Source organism: Babylonia areolata, chromosome 14 (assembly GCF_041734735.1).
Source record: "Babylonia areolata isolate BAREFJ2019XMU chromosome 14, ASM4173473v1, whole genome shotgun sequence".
Lineage (NCBI taxonomy): Eukaryota > Metazoa > Mollusca > Gastropoda > Neogastropoda > Buccinidae > Babylonia > Babylonia areolata.
In genome coordinates, this window is record NC_134889.1 from 4,362,872 (window position 1) to 4,377,871 (window position 15,000).

Sequence of the window (15,000 nt, forward strand, 5' to 3'; positions counted from 1 at the left end):
TATCTAGCAGAGGGAAAAATGCATTGTTACATATTATGAAGAAACTTCGTTTGTTGAATAATAATTCCTTGAAACTATTTCTGAAATTATTTGATATTCAGATACAGCCTATTGTGCTATATGGTTCAGAATTGTGGGGGTTAGACAGAAAATCGGTTATGCATTGTGAATCTGTTCATTTATTTGGGCTTAAAAAATTTTAGGGGTTGAAGTGAGAACACCCAATGATTTAGTATATGGGGAAACTAATATGCACCCAATCTATATTAACTCTGCTATTAGATGCATTCGCTACTGGTTAAAGTTATTAAAAATGAATAATACTCGACTGCCAAGTAAATCTTACAATATGCTATATGATTTAGACTTAAGAGGCAAAACAAACTGGGTATCGAATGTACGAATGTGTGTACGTGAACTTGGTTTTGGGTATGTATGGGAATATCAAGGAGTAGGGGATGAAATTAGATTTGTGCAAATTCTTCGTCAACGATTGATAGATTGTAGGTGGCAGAAGTGGGAAAACCATATTCAAACGAGTGAAAGATTTGAAATTTATCGAAATTTTACCTCTGATCATATAGTAAAGCGATACCTTTTGCTTGATTTTAACAGACACTTCAGATTTACATTGACCAGATTAAGATTTGGAATCTCTGAAGTAAACACACACAGATATCGTTACAAAGCAACATGTCATTCTGAACAATTGTGCCCATTGTGCAAAAAATCAAGAGAGGATGAAGTTCACTTTGTTTTAAAATGCCCTGTGTTGACTGACTTACGAATCCAATTTATTCCCCCCCAAAATATTATATAAATCCATGCTTGTTTCGGTTATGTTTATTAATGGCATCTAACGATGAAAACACCATACGTAGTTTTGCTATGTATCTTTATAAAGCACTGCAGTTAAGAGAGACATTCATTTCTTAGATTCACTGATAGTTTGTTGTGAATGACGTTGTATTGTTTATATTACCAATTGCAATGACACATGTAAAACTGTTATTACTCCCTATTCATATGGGGCTATGGTCTTAATTTAATAAACCATCTTGAATCTTGAATCTCTCCTCCCCCCCCCCCTCTCCCCCCTCTTTCTATCCTCCTCCCTCTCTCCCCCCTCTCTCTCTCTCCCTCTCTCTCCTCTCTCTCCCCCCCTCTCTCCTCCCCCTCTCCCCCCTCTCTCTCTCCCTCTCTCCCCCCTCTCTCACAGCCAATCTCCAAGTAACGTGGTCACACACCGATCTGACCTCCAGACCCCTCCACTTAACTCCTTTCTCCAAAGAATCAAGGCTGTCAAAAGATGACAAATGGAATATTTTTGGTGAAACTATGTTAACTTTCTGTGCATGCTTTGATTTATGTATCATGAACGGTTATAACCATAGTAACTTTAGTCCTGGCTACACCTTTATATCAGCACATGGATGTAGCGTTATCGATTACTGCCTTGTTTCCAGCGATTTCATTGACAATATTACCAATTTTTCAGTTTGCAGCAGAGTTGATTCAGAACATATGCCAGTTTTATTTGAAATCAAAGGGGAATCACCAGTGCCATGTTCGCTCCATTATGAAACAGAAAGAATTGTCTGGAGAAAGGGAAGGATGACAGAATTAAAAAAAATATCTGATAGCGATTTGTTCTTTCATAACATAGATTATGCATCCTCTTTGATTGATACAAATATCAACACAGCTCTTCAGGAACTTACGAGCTGTCTAATGAATGCTAGTGCCTGTGAATGCTCAAAGCGCCCTGCTAGAAGCATTGTCAAAAGAAAAAACATGGTTTGATAAAGAATGCCAGGAAAACAAAAGAATAGTTAGATCAGCGCTGACACTTTTTTTTTAGAAGATCAGGGGACGTAAATGAGCAAAACATCTATCTGCAGCTAAGAAGGAAATATAACAATCTAAAGGACCTGAAAAGGCATAACTTTAATCAAGGGCGCATCGATTCTCTGATGAGTGTTGCAAACGATTCTCAGGCTTTCTGGTCAGAGATCAGTAAGTATCGCAGTAGAGCCCACTTAGCTAACAACATTTCTCAGGATGAGTGGCTGGTCCACTTCGACCATCTGCTGAATTCTGGCTGTGAAGAGAATCAGCACCAACCTGCACTTAACGTCTCGGATTATGGTATTCAATTGTATCCTGGATTCAGACATCACAGCAGAGGAAATTAAGCAAGCCATCCAAGGTCTTAAAAATGGCAAAGCTGCTGGACCAGATGATCTTATAAGTGAAATCTTGAAAGCTTCAACAGACCCAATACTCCCTTTCCTAGTTACATACTTCAACAAACTTTTTAGAGATGGTATTTTTCCAGAGGAATGGACGAAATCTATCATAATCCCTATATTTAAATATGGGGATTCTAATGATACTAACAACTATCGGGGTATTTCTTTGATCAATAACTTAAGTAAAGTTTTCACAAGCATTTTAAATAATCGACTCGTTTCTTGGGCAGAAACGAACTCAATTATTTCAGAAGCGCAAGCGGGATTTAGAAAATCAGATTCCACCACTGACCACATTTTCACTCTGCATGCCTGCATCGAGAAGCATCTGTCAAGAATTAAGAAATTCTATGTAGCATTCATAGATTTCAGTAAAGCCTTCGACAGAGTACAACACAGCTTATTGTTCGGTGTACTGCTTAGAAATGGTGTTAAAGGTAGAATGTTCAATATTTTGAGGAGTATGTATAGTACGATACAATCTTGTGTTAGATGTGGTAATTCATGCAACAATTATTTTAAATGTATGCAAGGTCTGAAACAAGGATGCTCATTAAGCCCAACTCTATTCTCGCTCTTTATTAATGAGCTTGCACATGAAATGTTTACGCGGGGTAAGCATGGAATACAGTTCCAACCAAATGATACTGAAATCTTTATTTTACTATTTGCTGATGATATTGCTCTTATGTCTTCCACCATTTCAGGTTTACAAAATCAGCTGAATGTTCTGTCTACATGAATGTGCACAAAGATTACGCTTGAAAGTGAACCTAGATAAAAGTAAAGTTATAGTTTTTCGTAAAGGTGGATACTTAGGAAAGAAAGAACATTGGTTTTATGGTCAAGATTGCTTAGAAATAGTTAACTCTTACATATATTTAATTGTCCTATTTTCAACTAAACTTAGTTTTGAAGTTGCTACTGGATTTGAACATGTTATTCGTGCTAAGAAAGCTACCTTCGTAATTTTGAAAACTTTAAGGAAACTTGGATACTATTCTCCTAAACTGTTTTTCAAGCTCTTTGATGCTCAGGTCGTTCCCTCGCTTTTGTATGGCTCGGAGCTATGGGGTTTCAAACCACGAGAATTCATAGAAAGGATCCATTTGCAAGCTTGCAAATTACTGCTGAACGTCCCACCTTTCACTCCTAATGATATGGTATAGGGCGAACTTGGAAGATACCATTGTTTATAAACTCTGCCGCGAGATGTATACTATATTGGTTTCGGCTACATAAACAGCCATTGTCTAGATATTCTAGGAAAGCCTATGATATGCTTTACGACATACAAAACAGAAGTAACAATGCACAAAACTGGGTTACTTACGTAAAGAACCTTCTCTGTACAAATGGTTTCGGTTATGTTTGGATGTTTGGGGCAGTTGGGGATGAGAAACTCTTCATACGCATATTTAAAGAGTGCTTTTGTCAGCGTTGGTATGCGCATGTGTCAGAAAGCAGGCGCTTTGAATTTTATCATTCGTTTAAAAGCGCCATTGAATGTGAAAAATACCTTGATCACATTAATAATAGATATTTCAAAACAATATTTACACGTTTCAGAATGGGTGTTTCGGCTATAAATAGCCACATCCACCGCTTTTCCCCTGTTGGTTAAATGGGTTGCCCTCTTTGTTCTGCTGACTGTGAAGATGAATTCCATGTACTGTTTGAATGCCCAAACTACAGTGACCTCAGGTTGAAATATTGTATAAATAGTTCCAACTCATACTTGACACGGGATCAGCAATGCGCAAGTATTTTGAATGGTGGACTCGACAGTAAACTAAATCTTTCAAAGTTTCTTTTTCTGGCTTTTAAGCGCAGAGACTTAATGAATCATGAATCACTACCAACATCTAGTTAAGATACGAAAATGATTAACTCACTCAGTACGGCCAGTCCTCTCTTCTCCTCTACACAGACCCCTCGGATGTCCAGTGGGTGTCTGAATGACCCAACCTTTAGTTTCCGTCATCAGGACTGTGGTATTCTTTGTCAACATTCACCTCTTCAGTATAAGAATGTTCCGCTTGTAATATTTTGATGATGGTAATTGGGATGAAACGCTGTTAACGTCGTCTCTTTCGCCGTTCGTATGGAGAGAGTTAATTATGTTTTGCCATTGCCTTATTCAAGTGTCTTCTCACAAGGATGGTTCTAACTGATACAGTGAGGACGAAAGATTTTTTTATTCATTTATTTGTTTATTTGTTTATCTGTCTGTTATTTATCTACTTATTTGTGTGCCTTGTGTAGGTTTCTTTATGTATATTATGTTTGCAACGGGTCACAGGCCTATACGCAATTAAAACATTTGTTCTTGTTCTTCTCTCCCCCCCCCTCTCTCTCTCCCTCTCTCCCCATCTCTCTCTTTCACCCCCCTCTCTCTACCCCCTCTCTCTCCCGCCTCTCTCTCCCTCCTCTCTCTCTCCCTCCTCTCTCTCACACCCCCTTCTCTCTCCCTCTCTCTACCCCCCCCTCTCTCTCTCCCCTCTCTCTCTCCCTCCTCTCTCTCACACCCCCTTCTCTCTCCCTCTCTCTCCCCTCTCTCTCCCCCCTCTCTCTCTCCCCCCTCTCTCTCCCTCCTCTCTCTCTCCCCTCTCCCTCTCCCTCCTCTCTCTCACGCCACTCTCTCTCCCCTCTCTCTCCCCTCTCTCTCCCCCCTCTCTCTCTCCCCCCTCTCTCTCCCTCCTCTCTCTCTCCCTCCTCTCTCTCACACCCCCTTCTCTCTCCCTCTCTACCCCCCTCTCTCTCTCCCCTCTCTCTCTCCCTCCTCTCTCTCTCACGCCCCTCTCTCTCCCTCTCTCTCCCCTCTCTCTCCCCCCTCTCTCTCTCCCCCCTCTCTCTCACCTCCCCTTCTCTCTCCCTCTCTCTACCCCCCCCTCTCTCTCCCCTCTCTCTCCCTCTCTCTCCCCCTCTCTCTCTACCCCCTCTCTCTCCCTCCTCTCTCTCTCCCTCCTCTCTCTCACCTCCCGTTCTCTCTCCCTCTCCCCCCCCTCTCTCTCTCCCCCCTCTCTCTCCCTCCTCTCTCTCACGCCACTCTCTCTCCCTCTCTCTCCCCCTCTCTCCCCCTCTCTCTCTCCCCCCTCTCCCCCTCTCTCTCTGAGGTCTTCCTCCTTCGTCCGTTCTGACGTTTACCACTTTTACACTGACGTGATATCAGACATACACACATGCATACATGTGTGTGATGATTATACGAAAAGAAGTTCGCGCGTGCGTGTGCGTGTGTATGTGTGTGAATGTGTGTATGTATGTACGTGTGTCTGCATGTGTGTGCTTGCGTGACAGAGAGAGAGAGAGAGAGAGGAAAAATAGCACGCGCACACGTACACGTGCGTGCGTGCGTGCGTGCGAGCGTGCGTGTGAGTGTGTTTGTTTGTTTGTGTGTGTGTGTGTGTGTGTGTTTGCGTGCGAGTACGCGCGTGTGTGTGTGTGTGTGTGTGTGTGTGTTTGCGTGTGTGTGTGTGTGTGTGTGTGTGTGTGTGTAGACCTGTTCATGTGTGAGTGTTTTCTTTGTGGCGAGAGAGAGAGAGAGAGAGAGAGAGAGAGAGAGAGAGAGAGAAAGGGGCCTGGTGGTCAAAGTACAACCACAACTCACCAGAATATACGAGGGACGTGCTGCTCGGACACTGTCCGTGCCCCCATCTGACGAAGGAGGAACCTGCAATCACCACAACAAATGATGGCCTTTCTACTGGGTTCCTAGATGTTAACCAGAGAATATTTCAATCCATACATTAATAAAATCAAAACGTTGCTTCTTTGTGTAAAACAGTTTTCTACTTAAATATTTCGAACTTATTCGTAAAAGATGGCTGCTTTTAATCATCCGGGATTCCTGGAAGAAAAAGCATTCCAAACATCAATCTGTTGGCTTTTGTTTAAAACACACAGCTTGAGAAAATTAAAGATTTCTTTTGTGTGTAGGCTGTTAACGATATGTTTTGTTTACAGGCTCTGACAATGTCTGAATTCAAGGAAGTTGTCGTCTTTTTATAAACCAGGACTCCCTCATTTCTGTTCACGTCTTCCACAGTACCCTTCTCACCGACATCACTGGCCTTCAGGGAGCCGATCTGCTCTTGAGTACTCTGCAGCTGGTTCTGGGTACTCTGCAGCTGGTTCTGGGTAGTCCGCAGCTGGTTCTGGGTAGTCCGCAGCTGGTTCTGGGTCTTCTCAAGGCCAGCTTGCGTGGAATTAAGTCTTTGCTCCTTATCTGGAATTATAACAAGAAAAAAAAACGAAGCAAATTCAAAACCCATTTCTCTCGGAAAGTGTTGCTCTGTTCAATGTGCATCTGGCAAAGTGTGGAGACAGATAGAGAAATAGATAGATGGATGAATGGATAGATGGACAGATACATTGAAAGATGTACTGGGACATAGACAGATATACAGATAACAACATTCCTTCACGGAAGATATTGTAAAAACCTTTTTTTTGACAATCTTATAAGAAGGATTTGGAGTCATGGCGACTTCAAGTGCAGACCATCATCCCCACCCACCCTTTTTAGTGTAGTTTCTGCAGTACCTACTCACCAACATCACTGGCCATCAGAGAGCCGACCTCTTCCTGGGTAGTCTGCAGCTGGTTTTGGGTAGTCTCAAGGCCAGCTTGTGTAGAGTTAAGCATCTCCTCTTTCACTGGAATCATAGCATGAAAAAAGCAAATTCAAAACCCCATTCTCTACCAGTGTGTTTTGCTATGTTTAATATGCATATAGATAGATCGATTTATACATACATACATGCAGACAGACATAGAAAGATGCGTGTAGTAGATGGAAAGGCAGACATACATACAGAAACTTTCTTTCATGTCAGGTATTGTTAAATAAAAAATAAAACAAAACTATTAAAAATAAAAAGAAGAAGAAAATTGAACGTCTCTGACATTGTCTTGTAAGATTTTTGAATCACGGCAACTTGGAGTCTAGTCAAGACCCTCACCCCCACCCACCCACCCACCCTTTTTGTTTTGTTGTGTTCACGTATTCTACAGTACCCACTCACCAACATCACTGGCCTTCAGGAAGCGGATCTCTTCCTGGGCTGTTTGTAGCTGTTGCTGGGTAGTCTGTAGCTTCTCCTCGGCAGTCTGTAGCTGGTTCTGGGTAGTCTGTAGCTGGTTCTGGGTAGTCTGCAGCTGGTTTTGGGTAGTCTCAAGGCCAGCTTGTGTAGAGTTAAGCATCTCCTCTTTCACTGGAATCATAGCATGAAAAAAGCAAATTCAAAACCCCATTCTCTACCAGTGTGTTTTGCTATGTTTAATATGCATATAGATAGATCGATTTATACATACATACATGCAGACAGACATAGAAAGATCCGTGTAGTAGATAGAAGGCAGACATACATACAGAGACTTTCTTTCATGTAAGGTATTGTTAAATAAAAATTTTTAAAAAACATAAAAAATAAAAAGAAGAAAATTGAACGTCTCTGACATTGTCTTGTAAGATTTTTGAATCATGGCAACTTGGAGTCTAGTCAAGACCCTCACCCCCACCCACCCACCCACCCTTTTTGTTTTGTTGGGTTCACGTATTCTACAGTACCCACTCACCAACATCACTGGCCTTCAGGAAGCGGATCTCTTCCTGGGCTGTTTGTAGCTGTTGCTGGGTAGTCTGCAGCTGGTTCTGGGTAGTCCGCAGCTGGTTCTGGGTCTTCTCAAGGCCAGCTTGCGTGGAATTAAGTCTTTGCTCCTTATCTGGAATTATAACAAGAAAAAAACGAAGCAAATTCAAAACCCATTTCTCTCGGAAAGAGTTGCTCTGTTCAATGTGCATCTGGCAGAGTGTGGAGATAGATAGAGAAATAGATAGATGGATGAATGGATAGATGGACAGATACATAGAAAGATGTACTGGGAAATAGACAGATATACAGATAACAACATTCCTTCACGGAAGATATTGTAAAAACCGTTTTTTGACAATCTTATAAGAAGGATTTGGAGTCATGGCGACTTCAAGTGCACACCCTTACCCCCACCCACCCTTTTTAGTTTAGTTTCTGCAGTACCTACTCACCAACATCACTGGCCATCAGAGAGCCGACCTCTTCCTGGGTAGTCTGCAGCTGGTTTTGGGTAGTCTCAAGGCCAGCTTGTGTAGAGTTAAGCATCTCCTCTTTCACTGGAATCATAGCATGAAAAAGCAAATTCAAAACCCCATTCTCTACCAGTGTGTTTTGCTATGTTTAATATGCATATAGATAGATCTTCTTCTTCTCCTCTTCTTCTGCGTTCACTCGTATGCACACGAGCGGGCTTTTACGTGTATGACCGTTTTTACCCCGCCATGTAGGCAGCCATACTCCGTTTTCGGGGGTGTGCATGCTGGGTATGTTCTTGTTTCCATAACCCACCGAACGCTTACATGGATTACAGGATCTTTAACGTGCATATTTGATCTTCTGCTTGCATATACACACGAAGGGGGTTCAGGCACTAGCAAGTCTGCACATATGTTGACCTAGGAGATCGTAAAAATCTCCACCCTTTACCCACCAGGCGCCGTCACCGTGATTCGAACCCGGGACCCTCAGATTGACACTCCAACGCTTTAACCACTCGGCTATTGCGCCCGTCATATAGATAGATCGATTTATACATATATTCATGCAGACAGACATAGAAGGATGCGTGTAGTAGATAGAAAGGCAGACATACATACAGAAACTTTCTTTCATGTCAGGTATTTAAAAAAAAAAAAAAACCCATAAAAATAAAAAGAGGAAGAAAATTGAACGTCTCTGACATTGTCTTGTAAGATTTTTGAATCATGGCAACTTGGAGTCTAGTCAAGACCCTCACCCCCACCCACCCACCCACCCTTTTTGTTTTGTTGGGTTCACGTATTCTACAGTACCCACTCACCAACATCACTGGCCTTCAGGAAGCGGATCTCTTCCTGGGCTGTTTGTAGCTGTTGCTGGGTAGTCTGTAGCTTCTCCTCGGCAGTCTGTAGCTGGTTCTGGGTAGTCTGTAGCTGGCTCTGGGTAGTCTGTAGCTGATGTTGTGTGCTCTTCAGTTCCGCTTGGAAGTCCGACATCTGCTGCCTCAGGTCATCCACAGCACTGCTCCTGTCCAGTGAGAGTTCTTACGTCACAACATGTCCCTGTGTTCTGTCCTGTCTTCATTCTTGGTTCGTGTAGTTCATACGAGCCCATCAAAAAATCACATGCACGAGCGGTAAGACAGACACACAGGTACACAGACAAAGACACAGACACGGTACTCCATTCTCTGGAGCTGCGTATGCTGGGAATGATCGTTGTTTCCCACACTGATCAAAGCACCAATAAGAAATGCAGGATCTTCCAGGGAAGAAAGCCTGTCTCATCCTCTGCTTCTCGTATAAACACGAAACGTAATTATTTCCAGAATGAAGTCCCACGTCTGCTTCACTTGACCCTGCCAAGGTTCGAACCATGGACCCATGGACAGATCTGCTAGAAGACTAACGCAGTAACCACTCGGCTATCACTCCTATCTGTTCGTCTTCTGGGTGTGTGCAATGTGACTCCCGTGCACACCTGTGTCTACGAGTGGTCCTTTACGTGAATGGCTGATATGGACCTCACTGGGTAGGCAGCCACATTTCGCGTTCAGGGCGTTACAAAGTGGTGTGTTTATCTTTACATAGTTAGACATAATGATATATGTTGTAGGATCGTTAGTGTGTGTATTAGATATTCTGCGAGAAGATGGCTAGGGTACTATACAGCATGTGTGTCAAGCTGGATCAGTTAACTGGCCAAATACCACGGAGATGCCATCGCCAATCTGCGTATTGGTGGCACTATGTCCTAGGCCCTGGTTAATCTCTAAGAAGTAATGATTTAGTGTTTCCAGAGCGCCTACCCCCATCCCCATCCACCCCCCCCCCCCTGCCCCCCCCAAAAAAAAAACAAAAAAACAAACAAAACAACAACAACAACAAAAAAAACAAACCTTTTATGATATTCACATGTCTGCAGATACATTACAGCACAGCATCAGGCATTATCTATAACTCATAAATTGCGAACATCAAAGTGCATATTATGTATGTGTGTATGAACACTGAACACTGAAACGTTTAATGTCGCTAGCTGTATACCTCTAGTGGCATAGTAGGTACAAATCAGAACAAAAATGGTGCAAAACAGAAAAGAAAAAAACAGATTTGGAACAAAATAAACTAATAAGAGAAGCAACAATTTGTCACTTTCTGTCATTGCCTTTGTAATAAAAAATAAATAAATAAATAAATAAATACATTAAAAAAATAAATAAAGAGCCGATGTGACAGGAGGTTGCTGTTCTTTCTGTTTTTCATCTCCAAGTTTTGGACAGTACACAGTAAACCTCATATAATAATTATTGCAGCACATGTAACAAGAGAACACATCATATCAATACGAACACATCATATAATTACATTATCAAAATTGACTATCCAAATGTAACCCTTCTTTTTTTTCTTCTTTTTTATTTTATTTTATTTTTTACTATGCTCATAGAAATAGTTTTTATTTTGATTAATGAGTATTTGGACCCATAGTTGACTTTTTGCGTATGTTTACTGCCTCGGGTGTGTGTGTGTGTAAGAGTGCGTGCGTGTGTGTGTGTCTGTGTGTTTGGAAATGTTTGTTCTGGGCATGAAAAGATTATTTTGCAGTAATCCTCCATACTCCAGTACGGGTGAAAGGATAATTAAACTTGAAACTTGTGTGCGTGTGTGTGTGTGTGTGTGTGTGTGTGTGTGTGTGTGTGTGTGTGTGTGTGTGTGTGAGAGAATGAAAGAGAGAGAGAATGAAAGAGAGAGTGAGAGAGGGAGAGCTCACACTTATGCGCTCATGCAAAACAGAAGACCAATGTACTCACAGTTGTGTGCATTGTCTGACGCTGTCTCGCACTTTCCCTAATTCTTCCTCCACCTCGTTCGTCTTTGTCTCACAATCTTCCAGCTCATCCCTCAAATACCGTCGGTCTCTGGCCAGTTTCTCTCTCAGGCAGGCTACTTCTTCATCCAGGTATTCCTTCAGTCTGCGATCTCCTTCTTTCCTCTCTTCCTTCTCGTATGTCAGGCCCTCTTCAATCTGTTCCTTCAGGAGTTTGTCTCCCTCTTTGAGCTGTTCTCTGAGGTTGCTGTTCGCTCGTTCCATGATGAAAGTATCCCCATGCTTCACGTAGCATTGCAGCATCAGCTGTGCTCCCTCTCGGACTGTTTGACCACTGCAGTTGAGGGCAGAAGGATCAGGAGTCAGGTCCTCTTGTGGTGAACTGGTGACCACTGGCTCTGCTCTAATGCTGAGGAAGATGGCAAACACAACACAGGACACAACAGTCCACTCCATGGTCAGGTTTCTGAAGAAACGCTCAATGGGTAAAAAGCTGCGTGCTGTTGGTGTTACGACTCAAACCGTTTGGTTTCGATACTCCCGTTTGGAGCTTTTTATGGATATGTGGCATGACCCATGAACCATGCATACTTTGCATTCATTGGCAGGAACGATTGCGTCTAGCCAATGGCAGCCTTCATTATCACGGACAGCAGCCAGCTCATCACAAAGTTCAGTGCTCCGCCATGAGCTCATTACGTCTATGGAGGTCACCATACTGCGCAGTTGAAACTCCCATTTATCGATTGTTTTCCAAATGTGTCAGAGGTGACAGATGAGATTCCTGAAATAGTGAGCGAACGTGGGTCAATGTGAAGATGACTGGGTACCGTGCTTGGGCTGGCGTCAGCATGGCGGGTTGCTGAAGGATTCTGAGCACTCGTGATGTCACTGCTTGTCAGGCCAAGGCCACCAACAACCCTTGACATTATTAGTGTTCACGGTCAGGCCAGACTTCGTTCCACTTGAGAGACACTTGACCTGGATGTGTGTGATGTCACTCTGACCTCAGCCATCGCAGGAAAGCTGCTGGGCGAGCTCAGCCTCTGCTTCCGCCACCTCACACTCCTCCCCCCCACTCTCCCTCTTCTTCCTCTTTGGGGTCAATATGGCCACCGCGCATGGAGAGATTTGTGAGTGGAGTGTTGTTGCTGTGTGTGAGGCGTTGCAGGGACGTCACATGACTGGATCACACCACTGTCAGCCCCCCCCCCCCCCTCCACACACACACACTCACCCCAGGCCCCCCCCCCCTCCCCTGTTCTTGTCATGCTCTGTGCAGGACTGGGTCATGCAGTTCTCTACATGTGTGTGTGTGTGTGTGTGTGTGTGTGTGTGTGTTTATGTGTGTGTGTGTGTGTGTGTGTGTGTGTGTTAGTGTGTGTGTGTGTGTGTGTATGTGTGTGTGTGTGTTTATATGTGTGTGTGTGTGTGTGTGTGTGCTAGTGTGTGTGTGTGTGTGTGTGTGTGTGTGGTAGTATGTGTGTGTGTTAGTGTGTGTGTGTGTGTATGTGTTAGTGTTTGTGTGTGTGTGTGTTAGTGTGTGTTAGTGTGTGTGTGTGTGTGTGTGTGTGTGTGTTATTGTCTGTGTTTTGTGTGTCTGTCTCTGTGTGTGTGTTAGTGTGTGTGTGTGTGTGTGTGTGTGTGTGTGTGTGTGTGTGTGTGTGTGTGTGTGCATGGATCGGAGGTTGGTCATTCTCTGTCTGTGTGTCTTTCTGTCTGTCGCTCCTTTCTATATTGGTTTGAACTGTAGTTTTGTTTTGAAGACTTTGACATGTGGACACACACACACATGCATACATACATGCATGCATACATAAATGCTCAGACAGACAGACAGACGAACAGACGATCACCCTGACCGGATATATCCACAGTCCATCTTACAGAGGCCCTGCATGATGAATGTTATAAATGTAATATATCACATGGCCTTCGTGTGTCTGACGTGGCAGAATGGTCTGCAGTATTCACTGTGTGTGTGTGTGTGTGTTTATGTGTGTGTGTGTGTGTGTGTGTGTGTGTGTGTGTGTGTGTGTGTGTGTGTGTGTGTGTGTGTGACTGTCTCTGAGGGACAATACAGTCAGGCTGTGTGCGGTGCCCCACTTGTTTCGTTCAAGTGATCCGGGTTTGTTAATGCGTCTCTTTTCCCTCAATAATTTTCGCCATTGTTCTGGTAAATCTCTCTCTCTCTCTCTCTCTCTCTCTCTCTCTCTGTGTGTGTGTGTGTGTGTGTGTGTGTGTGTGTGTGTGTCTCTCTCTCTGTCTCTGTCTCTCTCTGTCTTTCTCTCTTTCTCTCTGAGGGAAAGAAATTTGGTCTGGATTCTAACGGCTCTCTGAGAGAGGTAAAAATAATAGGAATTTGGCCGGCCCTGTGTCAAAACTGATCAAGTAGGGGGTAATGTACGGAAGGGTACAAATGTAACTCGAACACCGGAAAACTCCCCTGTCAGCTCGGGCCGTGTCTGCCTCGTGCGGGCCACGTGAAACAGTTGAGCGTGAGGAAATAAGACCAGTTCAACACAAATATGATGGCAGGTCAGGCTGGTGTGTGTGTGCGATGTGTCAGGGAATGTTTCACACGATGACATGAGGGGGTGTGGGGGTCATGGTTGTTTTGCCAAAGACAATGTCAACACTTTTGTAAATAATGAAACCTCGTTTGGTGTGAATGTCACAGCATGTTCTGTGGAATCCTTTAGACGTTTTTTTTTCTTTTTGTCATGGAATATAAATGGTTTCCGTTCTAAGTTGATATTTCGTGACTTTGTAACATATATTTCATCCTTTGATTTTATATCTCTTATTGAAACTTTTGAAGACGGGCGCAGTAGCCGAGTGGTTAAAGCGTTGGACTGTCAATCTGAGGGTCCCGGGTTCGAATCACGGTGACGGCGCCTGGTGGGTAAAGGGTGGAGATTTTTACGATCTCCCAGGTCAACATATGCGCAGACCTGCTAGTGCCTGAACCCCCTTCGTGTGTATATGCAAGCAGAAGATCAAATACGCACGTTAAAGATCCTGTAATCCATGTCAGCGTTCGGTAGGTTATGGAAACAAGAAGATACCCAGCATGCACCCCCCCGAAAACGGAGTATGGCTGCCTACATGGCGGGGTAAAAACGGTCATACACGTAAAAACCCACTCGTGTGCATATGAGTGAACGCAGAAGAAGAAGAAGAAACTTTTGAAGAAATCTGTGAAACTGATTTGTTTGCTGGGTTTAAAATATATGGGAAGCCTGCTCTAAAGTTTACAAAGCAAGAGAGGAAGTCTGGTGGAATTTTCTGGTTAGTTAGAAATGAATTTTGTCTATTTATTCGTGAGTTAAATACCACATATGAAAATATATGTGCGTTCCTTACTGATAAACGATTATTTGGTTTCCTGAAAGATGTTCTTTACATATGTGTTTATGTGCCTCCAGAAGGATCTCCATTTTATCCATACTTTGATTATGATCAAGGAATAGCAATACTTGAAGCTTGTTTGACTGATTTACTGTTATTATTTGATGATGTTTATATAATGCTCTGTGGTGACTTAAATAGTCGAATCTCGAATATTTCTCCAATCCATGATATAGAGTGTTAGTTTAAAAGTTGTTCGGTTAACTCACTCAGTACGGCCAGTCCTCTCTTCTCCTCTACACAGACCCCTCGGATGTCCAGTGGGTGTCTGAATGACCCAACCTTTAGCTTCCGTCGTCATAATTGTGGTATTCTTTGTCAACATTCACCTCTTCAGTATAACAGCCTTCCGTTTGCAATATTTTGATGATGGTAATTGGGGTGAAACGCTGTTAACGTCGTCTCTTTCGCCGTTCGTATGGAGAGAGTTA

The 15,000-nt window shown here is 43.1% G+C and overlaps 1 protein-coding gene and 1 pseudogene across 2 annotated transcripts in view; one reads left to right on the forward strand and one right to left on the reverse strand.

Annotated features, from left to right (window-relative positions):
- LOC143289750 (uncharacterized) overlaps positions 1 to 11,840 on the reverse strand; it is a 14,490-nt gene extending 2,650 nt beyond the window's left edge. The window contains exons 1-8 of the mRNA XM_076598843.1: positions 11,142 to 11,840; positions 9,150 to 9,355; positions 8,302 to 8,406; positions 7,833 to 7,979; positions 7,280 to 7,468; positions 6,806 to 6,910; positions 6,313 to 6,480; positions 5,863 to 5,925 (exon numbers count right to left, since the gene is read on the reverse strand). Of these exons, the coding sequence (XP_076454958.1) occupies positions 5,863 to 5,925; positions 6,313 to 6,480; positions 6,806 to 6,910; positions 7,280 to 7,468; positions 7,833 to 7,979; positions 8,302 to 8,406; positions 9,150 to 9,355; positions 11,142 to 11,614 (1,456 nt within the window). The 5' untranslated portion in view covers positions 11,615 to 11,840. The remainder of the gene's footprint in view (positions 1 to 5,862; positions 5,926 to 6,312; positions 6,481 to 6,805; positions 6,911 to 7,279; positions 7,469 to 7,832; positions 7,980 to 8,301; positions 8,407 to 9,149; positions 9,356 to 11,141) is intronic.
- Positions 1 to 15,000, forward strand: part of LOC143289417 (uncharacterized) — a 63,175-nt pseudogene that overhangs the window by 42,638 nt on the left and 5,537 nt on the right. The window lies entirely within an intron of this gene.